Source organism: Eschrichtius robustus, chromosome 17 (genome assembly GCF_028021215.1).
Source record: "Eschrichtius robustus isolate mEscRob2 chromosome 17, mEscRob2.pri, whole genome shotgun sequence".
Lineage (NCBI taxonomy): Eukaryota > Metazoa > Chordata > Mammalia > Artiodactyla > Eschrichtiidae > Eschrichtius > Eschrichtius robustus.
In genome coordinates, this window is record NC_090840.1 from 77,507,770 (window position 1) to 77,530,637 (window position 22,868).

General features: G+C 45.1%; 1 protein-coding gene across 1 annotated transcript in view; it reads right to left on the reverse strand.

Annotated features, from left to right (window-relative positions):
* Window positions 1–4,947: 4,947 nt before the first annotated feature.
* KCNQ3 (potassium voltage-gated channel subfamily Q member 3) overlaps window positions 4,948–22,868 on the reverse strand; it is a 298,454-nt gene continuing 280,533 nt past the window's right edge. Inside the window, exons 10-15 of the mRNA XM_068525522.1 lie at window positions 16,333–16,535; window positions 15,303–15,405; window positions 12,667–12,798; window positions 9,688–9,786; window positions 7,542–7,626; window positions 4,948–5,918 (exon numbers count right to left, since the gene is read on the reverse strand). Of these exons, the coding sequence (XP_068381623.1) occupies window positions 5,184–5,918; window positions 7,542–7,626; window positions 9,688–9,786; window positions 12,667–12,798; window positions 15,303–15,405; window positions 16,333–16,535 (1,357 nt within the window). The 3' untranslated portion in view covers window positions 4,948–5,183. The remainder of the gene's footprint in view (window positions 5,919–7,541; window positions 7,627–9,687; window positions 9,787–12,666; window positions 12,799–15,302; window positions 15,406–16,332; window positions 16,536–22,868) is intronic.

Genomic DNA, 22,868 nt, shown 5'->3' on the forward strand with positions numbered 1-22,868 from the left:
AAATCCCCCTGAGGAGGGTTTCAGCAAACTTAAAACTCTTTCTTGGAAGTTCTCCACTCATTGCTAGCATCTGTCTGACAGACATCATGGCACGGTTGAATTTCCTCGTTGAAAACACTCATTTCTTTATATCTAATTATTCCTTCTATTTGGCTTTACCTCCTACAAATCATCCTTCGAGACAACGGTGCAGTATCTGGTACAGATCTGGTACAGTCCCATGGAACTGCCGCAGCCCAACCACTGGGATCCAACAGTCTTGCTCTCCTCATTCCGACATTCCTGCTCTTCCTTATTTTGATGGAAAAAGTAAGCATTTCTATTTCTAGAGATGTCCTTATTTAAATAGCAATTGTGAAAGTGCCTGATTTTGTCGTGTAAAAATTGGGATTGTATCTTCACCACTCTTTTTCTGAAAAAGATTTTCTAGTGTAAATTTAGAGTTCATGATTAATACCAAGACTCAGGCAATGGGGTCCATACATACTGTAAAAAAAAGGACATGAATAACAGTACCCCGGATATGGCAGTCATTGTAGTAGGGGCTTTATCTATATGGATTGTGTCTTTGAAAATCAAAACACATCAGGAAAGCCAAAGACGTTTGAATATAACTCAAATTTTCATCCAGGGCATCTCTATATCCTTCTGAGCTCTTTGGTATTTTTCATTACTGGTTTCCTAAAGCACTAAAGCTATGCAGATAGGCTGGTTCCTAACATGTTCTGACCTGGGCATCGTGATACTTGCCACCTGATTTAGGGGACTGTTGGCTCAGTTTTAAATGGTGTAATATCAGTAACACAGAACTTTGGGTTGATTTGAATACAAAGAAAGGACTTACAGTCTGTTTAAAAGTTCATCCTGAAACAAGCAAGCCTTCAAAGACGAGTGAGGACATGGGAAGATTCCTCAGGACGCCCAGGGTTCAGAAAGCAAAGATAATCCTTGGGGTTCTAGGTGCCCTGGATATGTATTCAAGGAAAACAAAGAGTAGCTACGGGGCATCTTCTGGAGGAAGCTGGGGTGCACTTTCCAAAGTGAAGTTGGCCTCTTAGGACACTGGACACATTTATTCTCTTGTCCCAGGAGAATCTGATGTGCAGGTTTCCAGAAGCAGAGTGACACTTTTCTCTAAATAGATACTGTATATTGGTCTTTACTATAAGCTTCTCTTGGTCAACACAATGAAATGGAAGTAGCTCAGCTCCTTGCCTGGTCTCAATCATGGTAGGGATTTGGAGAGGAAGACAAAGCTGATTTCTCCAAGAGCCTTCTCAGGTACTCCAGAAACTCCTTCTTCCACAGCTTGTCTGGAGCTATAATGTCTAAAGCATTGAACCCAAACTCAAAGTCCCCATACAATCCAATCAGCCGTCCCTGAGCTGATGGGGTCATTACGATTTTGATGCAGAATTTTTGCTTTCACTTTCTTCCATGTTCAGTCTCTCACTGATTCCAACCTAGGAAGCATTCCTGTCTGTATAGTTGTCTGCAGGGATGAAATCAGGTTCTTTCCGCTTCTGGTAGACATAATTTAAAGGGACCTTTAATAATTCAAGGCCACCAGATTCCTAGCTTTTTGATAGCAGTCTGTATTTTTCGTTATCTCCAAACTTCTGGTGCATTGTGCAGTGCCTAGAAGACAGTGGTGCTTAATAAATCTCGTAAATGAATAAACAAAGGAACGTTTTTATCACGCTCATTAGAGTGGCATGGAATTATGACAATGATCTTGGCCAGTTATGAGTAGCTCCTGTTATGTGAACATTTCCTATAAGTAATTATTCTTTCAACTTAGTGTCTAGGAACTGTCTTGCACAAAATAGGCATTAAATGCATACTGTTGATTAATGAGCTCATTTGATGTACAGTATATACCTTGGGGTTTCCTGGCTATGTTTTCATGACAACTAGAGCTTTATAATATCAACGCCATGTCAAATAAGTCTAATCTCTCAGTTTCCAGAACAAACACAGTTAGTGAATAGTACTTGCTCAATTTGATTTTTCTTTTCTCTCACAATAAAAAGAACAAAAAAACTTTCAGTATTTGCTTGTGTGCTAGTCTCTGATAGTCAAAACTCAAAACTGATCTCAAGTATTTTCTTCTCAGCCCAGTAGGATCACCCTTCACCTAACATTTGGAAAGTGTATTTATCTCATTAATGTTGATCCTGCTAAAAGACGACCTCTTCAATTTTGCATATATCATGCTGTGACACAGAGACTGAATACATATATCATAGTTTCCCTTGAGAATATCATCCTTCATTTGTCATTATTTCATGGAGTTCTGCTGAAACTATTGCAATTTCCTGGGCAAGCTTCAGAACCACTGGTTTATCTGAAGTAGAATAATCTTGGGCTGTGTTATTTACCAATTCTGCTGGATTATTTCATCATGCTGGGTTTTTTTGTTTGACAAAAAGATGTTTGTGGAAGCACACACTGTTTCTCCTAATAACTTATGTTCAATCCCAGACTCTGAATTTCTACTTCATCAATGCCAGCCATGTTGATGATGTCGTCTGTGGGCAGGCAACTTGAGTAGGTTTGGTTTGCATTTCTGGAATGTGTTTTTTTTTAAAGGAATATCAAAGCAGAATATTCTAGATGATTTTTCTTTCTTTTTTGTTTTCTTAGATGGGAAAGAACAGCTCTTACGATTCTTATCATTTATTCATTCATGAAGATGTAGTTTGCCTTTGTCTACACTGATAAAGACAACATACTGCATTGGAGGTACGTAATCAACACAAACCCAATCCCTGCCGTCCTGGCCTTATGATCCAGCAGGGAAGCTAGACTGTCCTCTAATGGTTTGGAAAATAATACAAACTCCAATTCTTCATCAGTTACTAAAAGAACCTAAGGTAATCCTCTAACTTTGGCGCCACGGTAACTATTTTTAACCTGAGGATGAGAAAGTCTCACTCTTCCAGCTGGGAACTCCATTGAGTTCTTGGAAAATGCCTCTATTTGTAAGATACTGAGGCCAGTAGGTTCTGCAAGAATATTAATAAGTTAGAAAAATAATTGGTATGTTAGTTGGCTCAATCATTTTTGACAAAAGATTCCAGGAAGGTCAGAATCAAGAACCGAACTCTAAGGAAGGGGCATAAGGTTTCTTAGGTCATCAACTCCAGCGGCACTTGCAGCCATACTGAAGGGAGTCAGGAGGATCACACGCCCTTTGCCCTTCAGATAGCCAGAAAGTCAAATGGCAAACCATGGGGGAGGGGGTTTCACGTCTGATGTATGTGCGCACTCTTGTGTATTTCCTACCTCGGACTTCAAAGTCAACACCCATCCATTCGTGGGGCTCACCAAGTAAAACTCCTTTTTTACCACTCACAAAGCCAAGGACTTCAGGCTTTGGTTGTAAGTTCCTAAAGTCAGGGGCTGACCCTTCATTATTACTGTACTCTGAGCCTTTTACAAGGTACCTGTTGACACATAGGTTGAAAGAAACCAATCTCTGAGGAAGGAGCTCCTCTCTCCAATATAGTGCAAGATCCCTGCATTAGGGAACGATGAGACCATCAGCCATCATGTCTGCCACAGCCATTATGACTCTTGACAAGACCGCGAGGGAGAACATCGGTGGGATGTAGACACTCGCTTAGGCCGTTTCAAACATCCTGATTGTCATCAAGGCAACCATCCACAACCTGTGCTTAGACGTATGAAAAGAGTGAGACAATAACACTGCAGTGTAGTCATTTAGCTAATTACCTCAAGCCTAACGGAAACCTTTCCCATCAGTGTGTTTCAGAGAGTAGCAACGTCTCCTAGCAGGATGGCTTCTGCTTCATATTAATGCTTATATAGTAGGACGGTGAGCTCAGCCAGTCTTACAGCTATGTGTGGTTTAAAAAAATCTAGAGGAGGAAAAATGGATGGTTCTGGAAATTTTGTCTATTTGCATATTAATGAATGTTGTAGCTCACTTGTATTATTACTTTTTTCTGGATCCAAGATGCAAAGCATCCGACAAACATGTTTTGCAATAAAAGCAGACCTCCTCCTCCCGCTGGATAAACAGTGTCACGAGTGCTTTCCACACAACAGAGTACAGGCATCTCGGTCCTGTTGTGTAAACTGTAGAGTGGTGTGGCAGGAGGGACCGGGGCCTGGAGTGAGTCAGCTGACCGGGTTTTGAGTCCCAGTTCTCCGGGGAACAGTGGAGTGGCCCTGGGCATATGTCTTTACCTGGGCCTAAGCTTTCTCATTTTTACAAGGAAGGACGTGGACTGGATAATTTCTGTGTGCCCTCTTGACTCTAGCTCCTATTTGAGATGGATATTTTATACAAGTATCACGGGGAAGAATGTGAATTGGAACCTCATTTTGAAGGCACTGAACTCCTGCCCTGAGGGGCACCCCGCTGCTGATAAATCTGGTTATCTTTGGCTACATAATTTGGGAACTATCTCAATGTGCATGTGTGTGTGTTTTCTCCCTGCCTAGTCACAACTCATCCGACATGTTACACCTGCTACCACCCTTCATAGATGAGGAAACTGGGGCATGATAGTTGACAATGACAGACTAAGTGAGGTCCCTTTGAGAGCTTTTGGAAGGGTTTTCCAGCCTTTCCTTAATAAAATAATGTTTTAAATTCTTGGTTTTGAAGATGTGATGACTATCTCGTTCCTGCCCTCACGTTTTTAGCTCAGGAGGCAACCTCATTGGTACGCAATGTATTTTTGTTGAGAGAATTATTTGCTTGCTTTAGAAAACGGTTAATTGTGGGACTGTTTTACACAAAGGGGCAGTGATGCTAGAAACAACGTAGACGACTTTCTCTGCTCACCCAGCCAAAACCCAGCCAGTCAACCACACAGACACATGGCACGGCTCACCAGTCATTTCTCTCTGGACTGGTCCAGTCATGATTCAAAGTAAGAACAGCGGATAAATGTGTATCCTAAAGAGGTTAGCGGTACCATTTATATAGTGTAAAGTCATGCAAACCATGCTTGAAAGGAAGCGGCTTCACTGTGGTGACCTGGAGAAGAAAAAGGCCACGAGAAGCCCCAGCCCAGGTGGGGCTACCACGCACATGCATGCGTTTGATGCAGCCGCTGGGGATCTCACAGGTACATGGCGGGTGTGAGAGCAAGTGAGCTATACAAAGTCTGTCTACATTACAAGGAGGAGCCAGCCCACGACCCCATTTAAGTGGGCTTGTTGGAAGGGGTCCATATCGAATCAGAAATGCCATCCCCCGTGGACGACAAAGGCATGGAGCCACTGGGCGTGAAGGGGTCTGTGTCCGTGTCTGTCTCACCCTCGGCGAGGTACCGTTTCTCCCTCATCCAGCTTGACCCCCTGCTCGGGCCAAACACATAATCGTCTCTGTCTTGGGAGATGCTGAAGCCACTTGGAGAGCGTTCCAGCTCCTCGTGGTTGACGGACATCAGGGACAGGGGCGTGTCACTGTCCCGGGTGACGCTGCGTCTCTGCTGGGGGGAGAGCCGGTCCGAGCAGGGACTGTGCAGTTCAGCCTGGGAGTGGTAGCTCCCTCGGGAGTCGAGAAGAGTCAAGATAGGCAGGACGGTGGGCCTTTCCGCATAGGTGGTCGCCGAGGAGGAAAGGGTGGCGTGAACCTTGCCAGAACTGGGCGCCCCTCGGGACAGGTTCACGGGGTCGTGGGCAAAAAACCCATAGGGGCCGGCTTTGTCAATGGGCACCTGGTGGAAGCTGTAGGGGGCGTTGGGGGCGCCGGTCTCGGAGTAGTTACAGATGATGGTTTTCAAATCCGAATCCCTGTGGTCCTCTTCCTTCTCCACCTCAGCTGGCGAGGAGGTCCCCTTGGTCGGGCAGAAGTCGGTGACGTGCACCTGCAGCCGCTGCACATGCTGCAAATGCATATCCACCAGGAAATCCAGTTTCTTCCCCATGTCGTGAACCTGGAAAATACGAGGAACCGTGAATCACTGCTTTCTCCGGACCTGCGGGTAGTTTTATTGGTCGGGAGGAAAAACTATAGCATTTACTTTTCAGAAAGGAAGAGGGCTCTTGCAAGTCGTAATCATCATAACAGCTAATTATTTCGTGCCTCTTGATTCTGAGCCTTGCGCATGGATTCGTGCTAATCTAAAAAAAAAAAAAAAAACAGGGCAAGGACTTTCCAGAAAGCCGGAAGCAGAGAGATGGGTGGAGGACAAGTTTTACCCGAGGAGGAGGTGGCCTTGCTGCTGCTGTTTGGGTCTAGGAGCGGGAGTTCTTGATTTGCAAACATCCCCTTACAGAAGCATCTAGACTGTTTGTGCACATTTCCCCTACCTGGTGATGTAAGCCCCGAAGATACAAGGGCAGTGGTTAGCAAGAATTGAGCTTCTCAGAACTGGAGACCCTGCCTAGGGGTCTTGGAGGCCAGTGGAAGATACACTGAGATAAGCTGCATCTATCTGTTCTTACCTACAAAACTGAGAACGTATCAAAATCTTTGAGTGCACAGACACAAGTGTGCATTCATGTGTGCACGGGATGTTCTTTCCCTGACAGTTCATAACTCACCAGGAAGCACTGCAGGCAGGTCTACCATCCTCTCTTACAGAGGAAGACACAAAGTGTAGAACTAGGTAATGGCTGAGTTGGTACCCAAGCCTTAACAATAACTAATACTTCTCTAGCAGTTAGTATGCACTTTAAAGATATTAACTTATTTAATTTTCATAACAGCCCTATGAGGTGGATACTATTATTCTCTCTATTTTCCAGGTGAGGAAATAGAGGCACAGAGAGATGAAGTAACTCATCAAACATCACAGAGCAGGTAAATGGAAGAGCTGAGATGACAAATTAAAAATTTAAAATGGAAAAGGATATTCTTGATATACCAAAAAAGAATAATCATTCAAATTTTCTCTTGCTTCTTCTGCACAGATCCAATTTTAGGTTCTGAATAAAATAAAAGGATTGATAGGAATCCTAAAGGAAATTGACAGTGCTATTTATCTAGTGTAAATTTGGGCAAACGATCCTGAAATTATTAAGCTGCTTTACTGCAGAAATGAGAGGTGGGCTACCTAGGGTGCTGTGACTGAATGGGTTTCTTTCTGTCCTGAATGAACCCCACCCATAGCCTGCCCTTCTCCAGGCCCCTTCACACAGGCCACACACTGACCCAAACTTTCAGGGAAGGAAGATTACGAATAAATGTGGGGAAGGTCACCAACATTCCTTAAACACCATGAAGTTCATGGTAACAGTAGCTACCATTTGTTGAGTGTTTACTGTGTGCCAGCTACTATTGTAGATAATTTACAGGTATCAATTGATTTAATCCTCATGGCAACCTTTTGAGGTATTAAAATCCCCATTTTACATACGAGGAAACTAAGACTCAGAACAATTTATTCACTTGAATGTGATCACCCAACCAGTAAAGTGCTAAATCGGCGATTTCATTTCCAGATCCTTTTATGAATGGTAGATTCTCAAGTATGTTATATCTCCCTATGAAAAAAACGACATTTGAAAATAAATTTCACATACTTGTTTTTTGGTGAGAGAAAGGAAGGACCTACCTGCCTTTCGACTTTCACAAACTTCCCCATCATGCTTTGGTCTTCAGTTTCGGATGTGGATGGTCTGGCCACATATGGTTCATTCCTAGGAAAGAGCCCATAATGCTGTAAGATCGTGATATCTATTTTTGCCTTGCAAGGTCATTTCAGCTAGGTGGGCTGTGGCCCCTGGAACTATCCTTCTCGTGTTCAGGCTGACATAGCCTGGAAGAGGCCACGCAACTCTGGAGGCAAATGGGCATCAGGAAAGGCCAGCATTTTCCTGTCTTCAACAGGGACATCTCATGCTTACCGTGTTTACTGCAGGAAGGTGTGAAGTTTAACCAGTGGACTGCCAGGGAAGTCCTGAAGCTGAATATTAAGCTGCTCTTAGGAAGCTTTGTGTCAAGGTTAATAACTGTGCCCAGAGTGTTTGATTCCTTTAAATTATGCTCCTCGGCCTTTCCGTCTCAGGCGACTGGTTGAGGATGGAGTGGGGGAGGGTTTGTCTCATCTTTGAAATTCTACACAGTGGGGACCAATATTCCAACATTTCATCTGTTCCGTTTAGTTAAGACTGGAAAACAGATGTGAAATCTGGAAAATGATGCAAAAGATGATATTCGTAGGTAACAGGATTGAGACGTGTGCTGCATTTGCTCCTTGGCCAGGCACAGTTCATATCTGTCTAAATTCCAGTTAGTTTCAATACTGTTCTATGTAGAAGAGACCTTTCAGGGCACCTAGCTATTGCTTGAAACCATTCATGTCTGGCACTTTCTAGGCAGTTGGTTTTTCTCTCTAGGCTACTGACTCCTGCTAAGACCCTGGCCTGTCTTGGGCTGAGCAATCTTGAATTAAAGCAGATGTCAAAAACTGGTGAGCTGTGTGCTGAATCCAAGCCCACCAGTGTTTTCCTTGGCTTGCACAGGGTTCTAAACATTTAAGCCATCTCAAAAATGGGGAATTGCACATCAAGTCTGGATATGTAGCTTTTCTTGGGAAATCAGACTCTCTGGAAAGAGAGATTTTCATTGGTAAAATTAGCAACAGCAGAACAAAGTAACAATTACCTCCTAGGGATGCGGCACGTTCACCCCTTGCTATTCTATCCCCAGGATTGAGGCCAAAGATTAGATGCTGTATATTATCCTCCTTACGTTCTTCCTTCTTTAATAATAAGGAGCCTTATTATGATAAGGTGCCTAATATTTCTTACGCCTACCTCCCTTCACTCATGCTACCTGCCTTGAAGACATTTGGGAATAAAGAAGTGTACATTTCTTTTACAGTGGACTTTCTAAAGCAGGGGTCCCCAACCCCCGGGCCATGGACCGCTACTGTTAGGAACTGGGCAGCACAGCAGGAGGTGAGCGGCGGGCAAGCAAGCGAAGCTTCATCTGTATTTACCGCCGCTCCCCATCACTCGCGTTACCACCTGAGCTTTGTCTCCTGTCAGCCTTATGGTGAGTTGTATAATTATTTCATTATATATTACAATGTGATAATAACAGAAATAAAGTGCACAATAAATGTAATATGTTTGAATCATCCCGAAACCATCCCCCGCTAACCCCCAGTCCGTGGAAAAGTTGTCTTCCCTGAAACCGGCCCCTGGTGCCAAAAAGGCTGGGGACCGCTGTTCTAAAGGACTGCTCCTTGTTCATGAGGACCTAGCAAAGGACAATTCTCAAACATTTTTTGAGGGAGAGCAGAGCTGCTCTGTTGAGGGACACAGCTCTACCTGTTACAATGTTGTCGGGGACCTGACATCTGATTTCCTTCTTGGGCTCTGTGGGTGATGATGCAGGAAAAGCCAAGACAGCTGACCAGGAATGCCTTGGGCTCTGCTAACATGACATATTCTTTCGGTTCCAATAAAGCTCATAAGCCTCCTCTTATTTTATAACTAGGAAACCATTAATTTCATTTTCAATAGCCATAAAAAGCAGTGTCACCTATAGGGTCTGGGTGGAAGGGCTGCAAGTCTTTTGTACAGAAACCTCTCAAATGGCCACAGGCCACAATAGGCTTCAAACTCTTTCTCTTCATCTGGCTTAGGGGAATGGCAACCCCACCCCACCGAGAAGGAACCCAGCTGAGATTTGGGGATGCTCTGTGGGCTTTGGCACCACACAGCGTGTCAGCCCATGACCACGGGCCCCACCTGGGAGATTGCTGGGATGGGTAGGTGAATGCTGCCCCTTTCTGAGACTTCTTATGTTTTGGAGTAGATGGAGGTCCAGGGGTGAAAATCATATCTATTCTGAAAGAGAGCACACAAAGAGAGGGGATTAAATTAAAAACAGCTTTACAAGAAAAGAGAGGAAAGCAATTCATCCTCTTCCCTCTGTAGTCAGCTGTGGGTTTGGAATATAAAGGAGAGGAGAAACAAGAGAGAGGAAGGGGGAAAGGGAAAGGAAGAGGTAAGGAGAGGGAGGGAGGGAGAGAGAGAGAGAGAGAGAGAGAGAGAGGGAGGGAGAGACAGAGAGACAGAAAGAGAGAAAGAATTTATAAGCTCAATGTATCATTATCTTTTTTCGGTCCAGGGGTACCGAGAGCATCTCTCTATCCCAGGGGAGAGAGGCAGCCAAACCACTGAGACGGGGTGACAGTTGTGTCTTGTTATTTCTTACAGGAAATGTCATGTGTGCTACAGCCTATCTGGTCTTCCAGCTCTTTTATTCCACCCAAAACATCTAGTTAGGGAGTTTTTCTTTCTAAACCATAGGCTCTGTTTTCAGCTGTGCTCTCTTTTCTCTGCTGCTTTGCAGGCTTCTCCGACCATTAGAGGGATGGATCCAACACTATCTCCCACACCTTGCTTCCATTTCTGCTCAAGCCACTAGCTCCCTATCCGCATCACCCTCAGCACAACGGGAGACAAACGCCCCCCCACCCCCTCCCCTCATCAAGTTGCAGGGCTACGGCAGGGGCAGGGTGTGGGAGCAGCCTTGAAGGCTTATCACAGGCCTAGGACCGCTAAGACCATGCACCCAGAAGAAGCCATGCCTCACTCTGTCTCTCTGCAAACCCAATCGCTCCTCCAGTGACCCCACCATGTACTAAATCACCCTTCCTTTCTCTCTGGCCTCCTGCAGTATCAGCATGGCTGGGGGTATGTGATTAGCCCACTTAGGCAGTCAACCTCCCGCTAACACTCAGAAACTCATGTGCCTGATAAATACCAAACATGATGACTGTACAAAGGTCCACTCAATGCACATTAAGATGGGCTGATATTTTTGGAGTCTGGTATGTCCTAGACATCATGCTCCCTCCTTCCATCTCTCAGAGAGACATATTTGCATAAATAACAGCATGTCAGGCTCAGAACTTGTTCACACATCCTTTCGTTCGGCAGGCGTTGAGCGCCGATCGTGTGCCCGCCACTATGCTGGGCCGTCACAGTTGGTATTCCATTTATGGATAAAGGAAGGTCACAAATAAGCATTCTTCCAACCCAACAGCATCGTTAATGGCCAATTCATTCAACACGATGGTCCTATAGACTCTGCAGGACAACCCAACGGTGAAATATTCAGATGAGAAAACTGAGGTCCAGAGAGGACCTGACTCATGTCAATTTGAAATCTCACACAGGTCTGAGAATGGGCCTCAGACAGGACTTTGGCTTCCTGATGTCAGTTCTATGACTTGACATCAAAGTGTCCTTTAGTTGTTTTAAATGATTTTCTTTTTAAAAGGATATTTTTACAATTCATTGAAGATTTGATAAATTTAAAAAGTAGAAAAAAAATCACACATGGACTCAGCACATCAGTAGAGCTACGGTAACCCCTTGGGGGAAGTCTTATTTCTTTTCTTTAGGCCCCTGTAAGGGAGAGTGTGTAGGTGTTGTGTATATTTCTGAATAAGCGTACGTGTGTACATTTTTGTAATCATAGTATACAAATAACATAGTTAATATCATCACAAGGTCTAGGTAGACTATATATAAATATAATCATATGTATGTCCATATAAGTATCTAAGTGTACTATTAGTAATCATATTATGCATATATATAGTCACTAATCACAGAAATTTTTATCTCACTATATACATTTTTTTTTAAAGATAGTAGTCATCTTTTCTTTTTTAAATTTATTTATTTTATTATTTATTTATTTTTGGCTGTGTTGAGTCTTCGTTTCTGTGCGAGGGCTTTCTCTAGTTGCGGCAAGCGGGGGCCACTCTTCATCGCGGTGCGCGGGTCTCTCACTATCGCGGCCTCTCTTGTTGTGGAGCACAGGCTCCAGACGCGCGGGCTCAGTAGTTGTGGCTCACGGGCCCAGTTGCTCCGCGGCATGTGGGATCTTCCCAGACCAGGGCTCGAACCCGTGTCCCCTGTACTGGCAGGCAGACTCTCAACCACTGCACCACCGGGGAAGCCCACTATATAGATTTTTAACATGTCATTTGATGGCTGCATAACTTTTTAATGAGAGCAGGTACCATTATTTTCTTAATCACTATTTATAGAATTGAGGCAGTGTGGTATGTTGCAGAGAATGGGAGTTTTGTAACCAGCTGGATGTGGTTTGACTTCCAGCTCTGCCACCGACTAGCTGGGTAGTTTTGGGCAAATCCATTGTCCTCTGAGCTTCAGTTCTCTCACTGGTAAAATGGCAGCTATAATGCAATACTTAGGGGGTTATAAGGGATTAGAGACATAAATGTAGAGCACCCAGGTGCTTAACAAAAATGGAGGCAATTATTGGGAATTGGGAATCAATGCTGTTTCCATATTTTCACTAGTATAAATAACACTTGATGAAATTTTAATTGGGTGAAAATTTATATTTAGAATTAGTCAACTGGACTCATTTTAGGTAATCCCAATTTTGTTGGCAACATCCAAAGCAGCACAGTCAGGGGCCAGTAGCACAGATGCCTTTTTTCTCCCTGAGGCCTTATCAGGGTGCTGATCTTGGCCGTGTCAACGTCATAGAAATTCTTCCCAGCCTGTCTGATCTGGTGTTGGTTGGCCTTGACATCCGCGTTTGATGAATATGTTTGTTCTTAAAATTTCTCCCCTGCATTGTGGATTAGTGAATGCCTTTCACCCTCAGCTCTAAGGTCTACCTGGCTCTAATTCCTTGGCAGTCAGGAGAGCACCATCCTTCCAGGTGTGCTGTCTTACCTCGTCTGAAGGTACTTTATCCTGGAAAGCATGTCAAGATGTCCGGCGGAATACTGCTCAATCACATCCTTTACGTCATAAGGCCTCAAAGTCTCCTTGAATTTTTTTTTATAGAGACGGAATTGTAGAATTCTGCAAGGCAGAGTAGAGACATTTGTACGTCAAGAGTGGAGAGTAAAAGAAATTATGATACAAGATGAGCAAACTCTGGGGCGGAGGAGGGGGGAGGATAAAAGAACCAAAGAGAAACAGCTTGATGAGAAGTTTCAACTCTTGGTCCTGGTTCTACCTCTTGGAAACACACTGAATTAGGCTGGCTGGCATCTCTCCTTCATGACTACCTCCTTTTACTCATTTGAATAATAAATTCATAGTAACAATAAGAGCTAACATTTATTTCACATTCATTACATGCCAGACACTGAGCTAAGTGCATTAACAATTTGCTAATAGATCAATTCACAGATGATGCAACTGTGGCCGAGACAGCTTCAGCATCTTCCCAGGGCCACCTAGCTCATAACGTCAGAGTTCCCTTCAAACCCAGGTTTGTATGCGGACAAGGCTCACGGTCCTAATCCTGTGTCACACTGCTTTCTATCTGAGGACAGCTGACATATCTCTTCCTCAATAGCCTCCTTAAGTCTTTTGGCTTATGAGCTCCTGGAAGAGAAAAGCTAGCTTCTGTTCCCCGAGTTTTCTCAGGTTCTCAATTAAGTGGGGCGCCCAGAATTTGGAGACGCTGAACCCTCCCATCTTCCTGGGAACCAGTAAAGCCATCCTAGGTGATTAATGCTCCTTGAAATTCCCATCACGAGCTCAACTCTTGCTGAGCATAGTGTCAATTAAAACCTTTAATCATAGGCCAGGTAGGAAACACCCAGGTCCTCCCATCTCATACATGTACAGGTCTTTTATTTTTTGGCTGCGTCGGGTCTTAGTTGTGGCACGCGGGATCTTTGTTGAGGCAGGAGGGATCTTTCGTTGCGGCAACGGGTTTCTCTCTAGTTGTGGCGTTCGGGTTTCTCTCTAGTTGTGGTGTTCGGGTTTTCTCTTTCTTCTAGTTGTGGCGTTCGGGTTTCTCTCTAGTTGTGGCGTTCAGGTTTTCTCTTTCTTCTGGTTGTGGCGTTCGGGTTTCTCTCTAGTTGTGGCGTTCGGGTTTTCTCTTTTCTTCTAGTTGTGGCGTTTGGGTTTCTCTCTAGTTGTGGCGTTCGGGTTTTCTCTTTCTTTTCTCTTCTCGCTCGAGCTCAGTAGCATGTGGGATCTTAGTTTCCTGACCAGGGATCGAACCTGAGTCCCCTTCACTGTAAGGAGGGTTCTTTACCGCTGGACCACCAGGGAAGTCCCATGTACAGGCCTTTTTTATGGTGCATTCAAGGCTCATTTTGTTTGTCATAGCCCATGGCGTCAGCCCCTAAACACTATTTTTGCCTATTGATTGTATACCCAACTCGCCATCCTTTCCAATTGTATGTCATTTTCTAAGGCTGCCCTTTACATAGCTCCATCTAAGGTAGGTATCAGGAACTATGGCTTGCAGGCCAAACCTGGCCCACTGCCTGTTTTTGAAAGTAAAGTTATGTTGGAACACAGTCCCAGTCATTCATTTCTAGACTGTTTACAGTTGCTTTTGCACTACAAAATCAAGGTTGAATACAGCGGAGACCTATGGATCATAAATCCTGACATATTTACTACCTGGCTCTTTACAGAAAAAGTTTGCCAGCCCCTGAACTAAGGCATCAAGGACAATGTTAAAAAGGATGGGGCAGAAGCCAGACCATGAAGCATCCCAGCAGAGACCTCCCTCGAGCTTGACGCAGATTCATTCATTGGTTTTCTTTGAATAAGACCATTTAACCAGTTATGAATCCAGGTAGTTGTGTTTTTACCCAGCCTCATTTCTGGGACATTGTACAGGATGGGATCATGAGGAACCAGGTCAGCGGCTTTGCTGAGGGCCACATATTATAAACTATCGTGCTCCCTGATCTATTGGACTGGGAATCTTCTGAAAATATCACGACTAGTTCTCAGAGACTCCGACTTAGTTTCTAGAATTCACTGCCACTATGGCGGAGTGCTTATAAGCCCATATCCTGGTCAAAGGTTTCTTGAAGTGGTAGCATATTTTTATTTTCTTGTGGAATTCAAAACAAAACAGAAATAGCCAGGGTGAATTACAGTCTTGTTTGAAGCAGACAAAAAAATCCTATCCTTGATTATCTTGTTGAAAATGCTAATTAAAAAAGAACTAGATGGATGAAGACAGACGGAAGAAAAGCTATTTTGAGTAAGAAGCCTATAAAAGAAAACTCCATGTCAATACATCCCTGCCTCCCCAACATCCTTTAAAATAAATGGTGGCCGAAGCCAGACAAGAGGGTGACAGTTAGAAACACTGTCAGGGGCCTGTGGAAGCATTTTTATAAAAGGGAGAGCAAGAGTGTTCCAGGATGACCTGCTAATGTAGCCGCTCCCTTAGAATTGACATAGTCTCTGGACTTGACTCAGGGGTTACTTGAGGGATCTTCTGCCCACCTTCCCAAAGCCCAAGAGCACTTTACAAAACCGCATCCTGTGGGAGCTGAGCTGGGGCCTCGGGAGGCCCACAGGTAGGGAGGAGGGGGCGTTACCTGACGGCTCGGATGGCGGCCTTCAGGGTGGGGATCATGTCTTCGATGAGGAAGTCATTCCCGTAGCCCCTGTCTTCCGCTATGGGGTCGCCCGTCCCGGCATCTGGGAGGGAAGGAGACACACATATCAACGGCAGGCCACAGTACTCGGAAAGGCTCGGGGACCTGGTTCGGTCAGAGCCATCCAAACTCAACCTCCTGAATCTCCATTCCCATTTCAGAAACCCCGATGCGTTCTCCAGTTGTGACGTCATTCAGACTTTCTCCTCATCTCCCTTCTGTTATCCAGAAGTCTGAGTCAGAGGTGCCTGTAGGTCAGGACTGTTGCTGGGGGAGAAGGCTAGGATGGAGGTGATGTGAATTCCAGGGTTCCGGAGTGGCCCTTTGGAGGCAGCAAAGGGACACACGTGGGTGTTTATCAGACAGACCGGGTTTAGATTCTTGCTCTGTCAGTCATTATCCTTGTGACCTTGACTGGGGGGTGGTCACTTTCTGAGCCCTACTCATCCTCCCTTTTCATAAGTGAGAGGGGCACACAGATGTATTGCTCCTACAGCCCCCATGGGGCACTTTTCCAACACCTCTTCCCACCCCTGGGGGTGCTGAGTTCCCCAGGTGTCCAGATCACTCTGCACCTGGCCCCTCTCCATCCTTCAAGGTGACCTCCATGACAACGCACTCATCAGGGCCACCCTTAGGATCCATGGCGGTATGTCCCAAGGCTCCCTGGAGGGGCTGTGCAGACACACGTGGTGACCCTGGCCCAGGAGAACAGCTAACGTGGGCCCTCTGCTCTTGGAGTGAGTGCAGGGACCTATCACAGCCCAGGGGCTGAGGATAAGGCAAGTGAGAAGCTGATTCAGGGCAATAGGAAAGGGCTACTTTGTAGACTGCAGGGTTCTTCCACAGGGGAGGGAGGGAAGGAGGGAGGGAGGGAAGGAGGGAGGGACGGAAGGAGGGAGGAGAGGAAGGAAGAGGGTGGGAGAAGGTGACATGGAGGAGACAGGCTGAGGAAGAGGAAGGGTGTTACCTTCAGAGCTCTGCCAGAAAGCGTATGCTTTCATGCGGAAGGCGGTGCGGAAACGCTCTTTATTGTTTGAGCCAACAGGCTTTGGTTCTTTAGAAGGACTTTCTTCTATGGCATCTACATTCAGAGGGGTAAATAGCTTTCCTTTAGTATTGCTACCACGAGGATTAGAAAGGCGAACCCGATCCAAGAGACCCAGCTTTTGGCTACAAAATAAGCAAAAGTGAACAATTTTCCTCCTTGAGTGCAGGCTTTCATAATTTCCCGTCCCTCTCCATAAAGACGCACCCATCCTCCTCCACGCGGGCGGGAGTGGGACTCGCGCCTCCAAGGCTCAATCTGATTGAGCGGCTTGGAATGGGACAGGGCTTGGTTCAGATCCTAGCTCGGCAACTGACTAGCTATTACACCTCAGGCGCGTTTCTCTGAATTTCAGTTTCTTCAGATGCTTAAGTGCAGCTTAAACGAGATCCAGGATATAAAATGCCAGCCCGTAGTAGCAGGCAGCAAAGCTTCATTCCTCCTCCACTCCGATCTCCTCTGCATCAATAAATTCCCTTGTACCACTCCGTGGTGCCCAGATAGTGACTCACAGAGGCAAAGCTTTATCAAGTGTTCCTTGAACAGAAACTAATGACATAAATGACACAAAGCAGGTACCCTAACCTGGTGTCCACAGACACCCCGCCATGGACAGAACTTTGGGGGAGGTCCATGGGCTTGGATGGGAAAAACACTGCAGTTTTAATTTACTAATTAGATTTTAATTCACTAATCTCAATCTGAAAATTAGCATGTCTTTCCATTATGAATGTATGAACAGACCCCAGTAATATCCTCAATGCCCCAGCCACATCCTGTGACTTTCCACAACAGAAATCACAGGTCATTTTATATCCTGTTATCTCCAGGTATTGCCATGCTCGTCACTGCTTTGAAATTATGGTAGTATTCAACCTGCCACTACATCATGCCATTAGATTCATCACAAAGAAGCATCTCAAAAGTTTAAATATTTTGGTAATTACATTACAACATAATCAGTTTCTTTTGTAACTGTCTGCCTTTTATTTATGGATTCAAAGTTGTTATTCTGAGAAAGGGTCCCTGGACTTCATCGTACTGCCAAAAGTCTTCTTGGCACAAAAAAACAGTTAATGAGTCCAACAGAAAGTTGCCCTGGTGCAGAAACCATCTCGTTGTCCTCGGGCAAATCTGTGACCTTAGCCAGCCTCAGTTACCTCATCTTTAAAATAGGGATAAGCACGTCCCACTTCACTTGGTTGCAGTGGGATGATGCCTGTCAAGGGTTTGGCATGGAGCCTGGGATACAGTAGCTGCTCTATGAATAGTAATTTCTCCCTCTGCTTCTTAGCCTCTGCCCCTCACCTGAGTGGGCACAGGAGGGAAGTCCTTTTGTGTGGTACAGACCAGAGAGACCCATAGTGCTTGTTTCACACATCAATACACTCAGCTCAGCTGCGTTCTCTCCATCACCCACACGGGGCTTGGTACCCAGCAGGTGTGCATGTACTTGTGGGAGAAATGAGTGAACAAATGAATATGAATATGGGTGGTCAAGTCAGCTTTGCATCATCCTGAGATAACTGAGTATTTCTAAAGTCTGCGTCTGGTTATGACAGCCACGTGCTTCGTGCCAGAAGCTGCTGCCATCTTTGTGGCTTGGGGTGGTGAGGAGGTCCTGGCGTTGGAGCTGCAGAGGCGGGGGCACCTCGTGCCGAGCAGGTGCCTTACGCTCTCTGAGAACCAGGTCCTCATCGGTTACGTGGGCCTGACAACACTTTGCTTCGGAGAGATTTGGGGAGCATTACATATGATAATGTCTGCAATGCTTCTTGTCTTCAGCCTGGCATAGAGAAGGCACTAAGAAGCATTTGATTAATGAATGGACGAACAAGTGGATGAGTAATTGTTACACCTGACTCCTTCTGGACTGTTCTCTCTCGCCTGGCATTGTTACATGAATACATGTACATGCCCAGAGTAAAGTCAGAGAAATGCCAGTACTCAGATGACTCCATCTTTCCTGAGCTGGTCAAAGTTTTCAGAGTGGTTTCCTGACCAGTACCAGGTGAATGACTAATGAGAATATATTAGGGTCCAGGGGCTAAAAAATACTGAGCAAGGCAGGAAGTCAACTGAACACACAGAGAAGGCTTTCCTAGCCATGAGCTAAGGAAAAAGGGGACTTTAGGTCAGTCACTTCTCAGGCCCTCTGCTTCCTGGCCCCTGCCTACCTGCCTTGCTATACCGCCAAGCAGATCCATCATTCCATCCGTACCAAGCCCCTTGCCCATCCCCAAGTCCCCTCCTGCATGCCTTGGTGCACTCAGCCATGCCCTTTCTTGCCTTCTCAGTTGACCTCATTCCCATCTGCCCTTTAAAACTGCCCAAGGGTCCCCTCTTGGAAACTAAGTTCTCCCCATCTGCTCCAAAGACAGGCTGTGTTTTTCTCCGTCTCCGTGTTTAGTGCACAGGGTAGAGGCTGTACGTTCCCACACCCCCCCCCCCCGCCCCACTCGACTGTGTAGTCCTGGCAAAGAAAGGACTCTGCCTGGTCATCTCTGAACCCACCCCACATCCCTGCTCAGCACAGCCTGATGGTCAGGACTTTGGGGCAAAACTGGCCTGAGGGGAAACATCCTAAAAAACATGTAACCTAGGACACAGAATTCATGCCGCCTGGCCCTCAGCTTCTTCACGGGCACAATGATGAGGACCAGCCCATGTTACATGTGGTTGTGGAAGGGTTAAGTGAGGGAATACGTGTAAAGTGCTTAGCCGACTGTCTGGGATGCGGATGCAAGAAGCTTTCAATAAATGCTGGCTGTCACCATTATCTCGGTAAATAATCCTCTTCCTACAGAAGCAGTAGAAAGCTAATGACGTGTGAAAAGGATGGATAAAATTTCCTGAGCCACAAAAAAGTGTTTTGGTTTTTTTTTTTAATGAACTGAGATGAGTTCTCAGGATTTTTATATTATTTTACAGTACTTCTTCTTAATGCTAGTCTCAAACACTCACCATTGTCACAGAACTTGACCTTGGCAGGAGATAAGTGTATGAGAAGCTTAATTCTAAACTAAGCAAGACAAAAGTCAAAAAAGTAATGGCAGCCACTTTGTCCTGATTTGAAATCTCAGGATAACTGCTGACTATCAGATAATGAAAGAACTCTCTTGGTTCTATCTCTGTTGGGATTTAGGATTCGCTTGTTTGGCATTTAAATGTTTCACTGCAACTTCTAACAGTCTGAATTGCTTTGGCTATGTTCACTTAATACCCCATTGGTCCCAGGGATCGTTTTATGAGAGATGGAGTCTGACAGCGTTAGGAGTCCAGATGCATCGGGCACAAGTCAGAAATCTCGGCTCTGAATTACGGCCATCGAGCCTAAGAGGCTTACGGAATTCTTTCTCCAGCAAAGTGGGTGATCAGCTTACTTCTTAATTGTGGTGCCTGAAATCCAAGACCCCAAAGGATAATCAAATGCAAGGCAAAGTTCATCCTTGAAACTCAAAACCCATCTCTGCCCTTCTCTGTATGGATTTCTAGTGCATGATTCAGGTTGTGTGTTTGGAGGCTATGCCAGGTCTAGCAAGAAAAGCTCTCCTTGAAGCTGACATCAGATTCCCTTGGAAAGCCGGGGTCCCTGATGTGATAAGTGCAGACAAATGATTTCCAAACACGAATTGGGAAAACTGGAAGTAGAGACTAGGCATGGCAAAAGTAAAATCAAGGCTGTTCTTTCCTGGCAAAGTTGTTCAGTCCCTGCCCTGGGCTCCTGTCCCAGGGAACTCTAAGTTGTGTTAAACTCCATGCAGTTCCCTGATTTCAGACTTCCCAGCCTTGGCACAAGTGGTGACCTGTATCTAGGAAAACCTTCATCCCTTCTTTTTTTAAAAAATTAATTAATTAATTAATTAATTTTTGCTGTGTTGGGTCTTCGTTTCTGTGCGAGGGCTTTCTCTAGTTGAGGCAAGTGGGGGCCAGTCTTCATCGCGGTGCGCGGGCCTCTCACTATCGCGGCCTTTTTCTTGTTGCGGAGCACAGGCTCCAGACGCGCAGGCTCAGTAGTTGTGGCTCACGGGCCTAGTTGCTCCGCGGCATGTGGGATCTTCCCAGACCAGGGCTCGAACCCGTGTCCCCTGCATTGGCAGGCAGATTCTCAACCACTGCGCCACCAGGGAAGCCCCTTCATCCCTTCTTTTATCCAAAAGACTGACTTTTGTCTGAAACTTCGTCCAAACATCAGTCCCAAGGCACACTTCCACTCTTGGTCCAATTAGATATCCATTCACTGTGCTTTCTTAGAGACTTTTCTCAACCATGGCACTTGGCCACCATAATGAAATCTCTGACTTTCGAGGGACTCTCTCTCTCTCTCATGTTGCCCCCAGTGGACATTTGGCAATGTCTGGAATCGCACTTGATTGACATAACTTGGAGAGTGCTACTGGCTTCTAGTGGGTCAAGGCCAGGGATACTGCTAAACTTCCTACAATGCACACAGGGTAGCCCCACAGCAAAAGCTTATCCCACCCAAAAAGTCAACGGAGCTGAGCATAAGAAACCAAAAGCGTAAGCTATTTGTTCAGAAACTGTGCTTTGTCTAATGATGCAGCATCTAACACAGTGCCTGGCACATAGTAAGCACTGAAAACACTGTTATGATGTTGGGTGAAAGAAGGAAGGAATAATAATATTTGACCTTCTGATTAAGAAAATGAACCCAACTTCAGCTGAGGGAGGATGTGCTGTAAAGTGGAAAGAGTGTTGCCTTTGGGAGAAGAGAACCGGGTTCAAATCGCTGCCCTGCAGTTAATATTTTTTAACTTGGGTAAGGCGTTAACTCTTTCTGATTCCGTTTTTTTTTTCACCTGTAAAATAGAGCTAATGTTATGTATTTATTCCACAAAAATGTGTTCTACACCTTGAAAATGCTAGCCTCTTGGTAACTTGCTAAGGTAATAGTTGTGACTAAAACAGACATGGTTTTCAGCCTCCAGTGAGCTTACAGTAAGGTCAAGAAATCACACGATAGGCAAACAGATATATATTGTTGGAAATCTGACCAGTGTCAATGAAGAAAATGTTGCCTGTCAGATCAGTAAACAAAGGATGTTGCAGCCATCAAGCCATCACATTACAGCTGCCCCAAAGGTGAACACTGAGGGAACTCAGGATAGAAACACGATGCCCCCCAAGGTGCACTCTGAGGGGATTCAGGGTGAGAAAGCACCAGATACTGGCCCTAGAGAGCTGAGGTGCCTATCAATGGAATGATTTCAGTGAGCCCAGAATTTTGCATCTTCCCATACATAGAAAAGCGCTAAATTCCTTAACCTGAGATATCTGGTTTTCTTTAATGAACATCTTTCGATGTTCTGACCACCTGGTCTTTGTGGCAGAGACTCCTATATATCCTGGATGCTCTTTGGAACGGTCCCTCAGAGCGATCTGAGAGGCTGCATCCAGGGCTTAAGTCCTCAGAAAGCCTGCCAAATAAAACGTAATTCTCAACTTTTAGGCTGTGCATTTTTTTCAGTCAACACCAGGAAACAAAGAGAGCGCAGCAACAGAGACTATCAGGCGGTCACCTTAGGTAGGGTGGTCAGGGAAGGCCTCTGGGGTGGATGGGAAGAAGAATTAGAGAACCAGTTTCAGTGGTTCAGGTTCAAAATGATGGTGTTCCAGACATGGAAGCTGAGCCTGGAAGAGTAAGAAGAAGCAAGACTTCAAAGAAAAGGTGTTGAGAGCTCTCCAGGCAGAAGACTCGCACGTGGGTGCAAAGGGTGTGAGGACTGGTTTGTGCCACTGAAGGGAGCGCACGTGACCAAAAATACGTGAATGGGGGACAAAGGGCAAGATGGGATCAGAGGCCAGGCCGGTCAGGGAGTTTTAGAAATAGAATTCGAAAATAGGAAGAGGAAAATAGGAATTTCCATTTTATTCTAGGTCTACCTGGAGACACCCAAAGAGTTTTAAGAAGGAAAGAGGATATCAACTTTGCTTTTAAAAAGAATTCACATGTTCATAGCAGCACTGTTCACGATAGCCAAAAGGTGGAGACCACGCAAATGTTCATGGATGGAAGAATGAACGAATAAACAAAACGCAGTATAAACATACGGTGGAGCCTTAGAAAGGAAGGAAATTCTGACACGTGCTACAACATGGATGAACCTTGAGGATAGTATGCTCAGTGAAATAAGCCAGTCACAAAAGGACAAATGCTGTATGATTACACTCATATGAGGTGTCTAAAGTAGTCAAACCTGCAGAAACAGAAAGTTGAATGGTGGTTAGCAGGGGCTGGAGGGAGGAGGAAACGAGCTGGTGTTTAATGGGTACAGAGTTTCAGTTATATAAGACAAAGAAGTTCAGGAGATTGGTTGCACAACAATATGAATATATTTAAGAGTACTGAAATGTACATTTAAAAATGGTTAAGACAGTAAATTTTATGTGTATGTTACCACAATAAAACATTTGTTTTAAAAAAGGGAACACAGTGG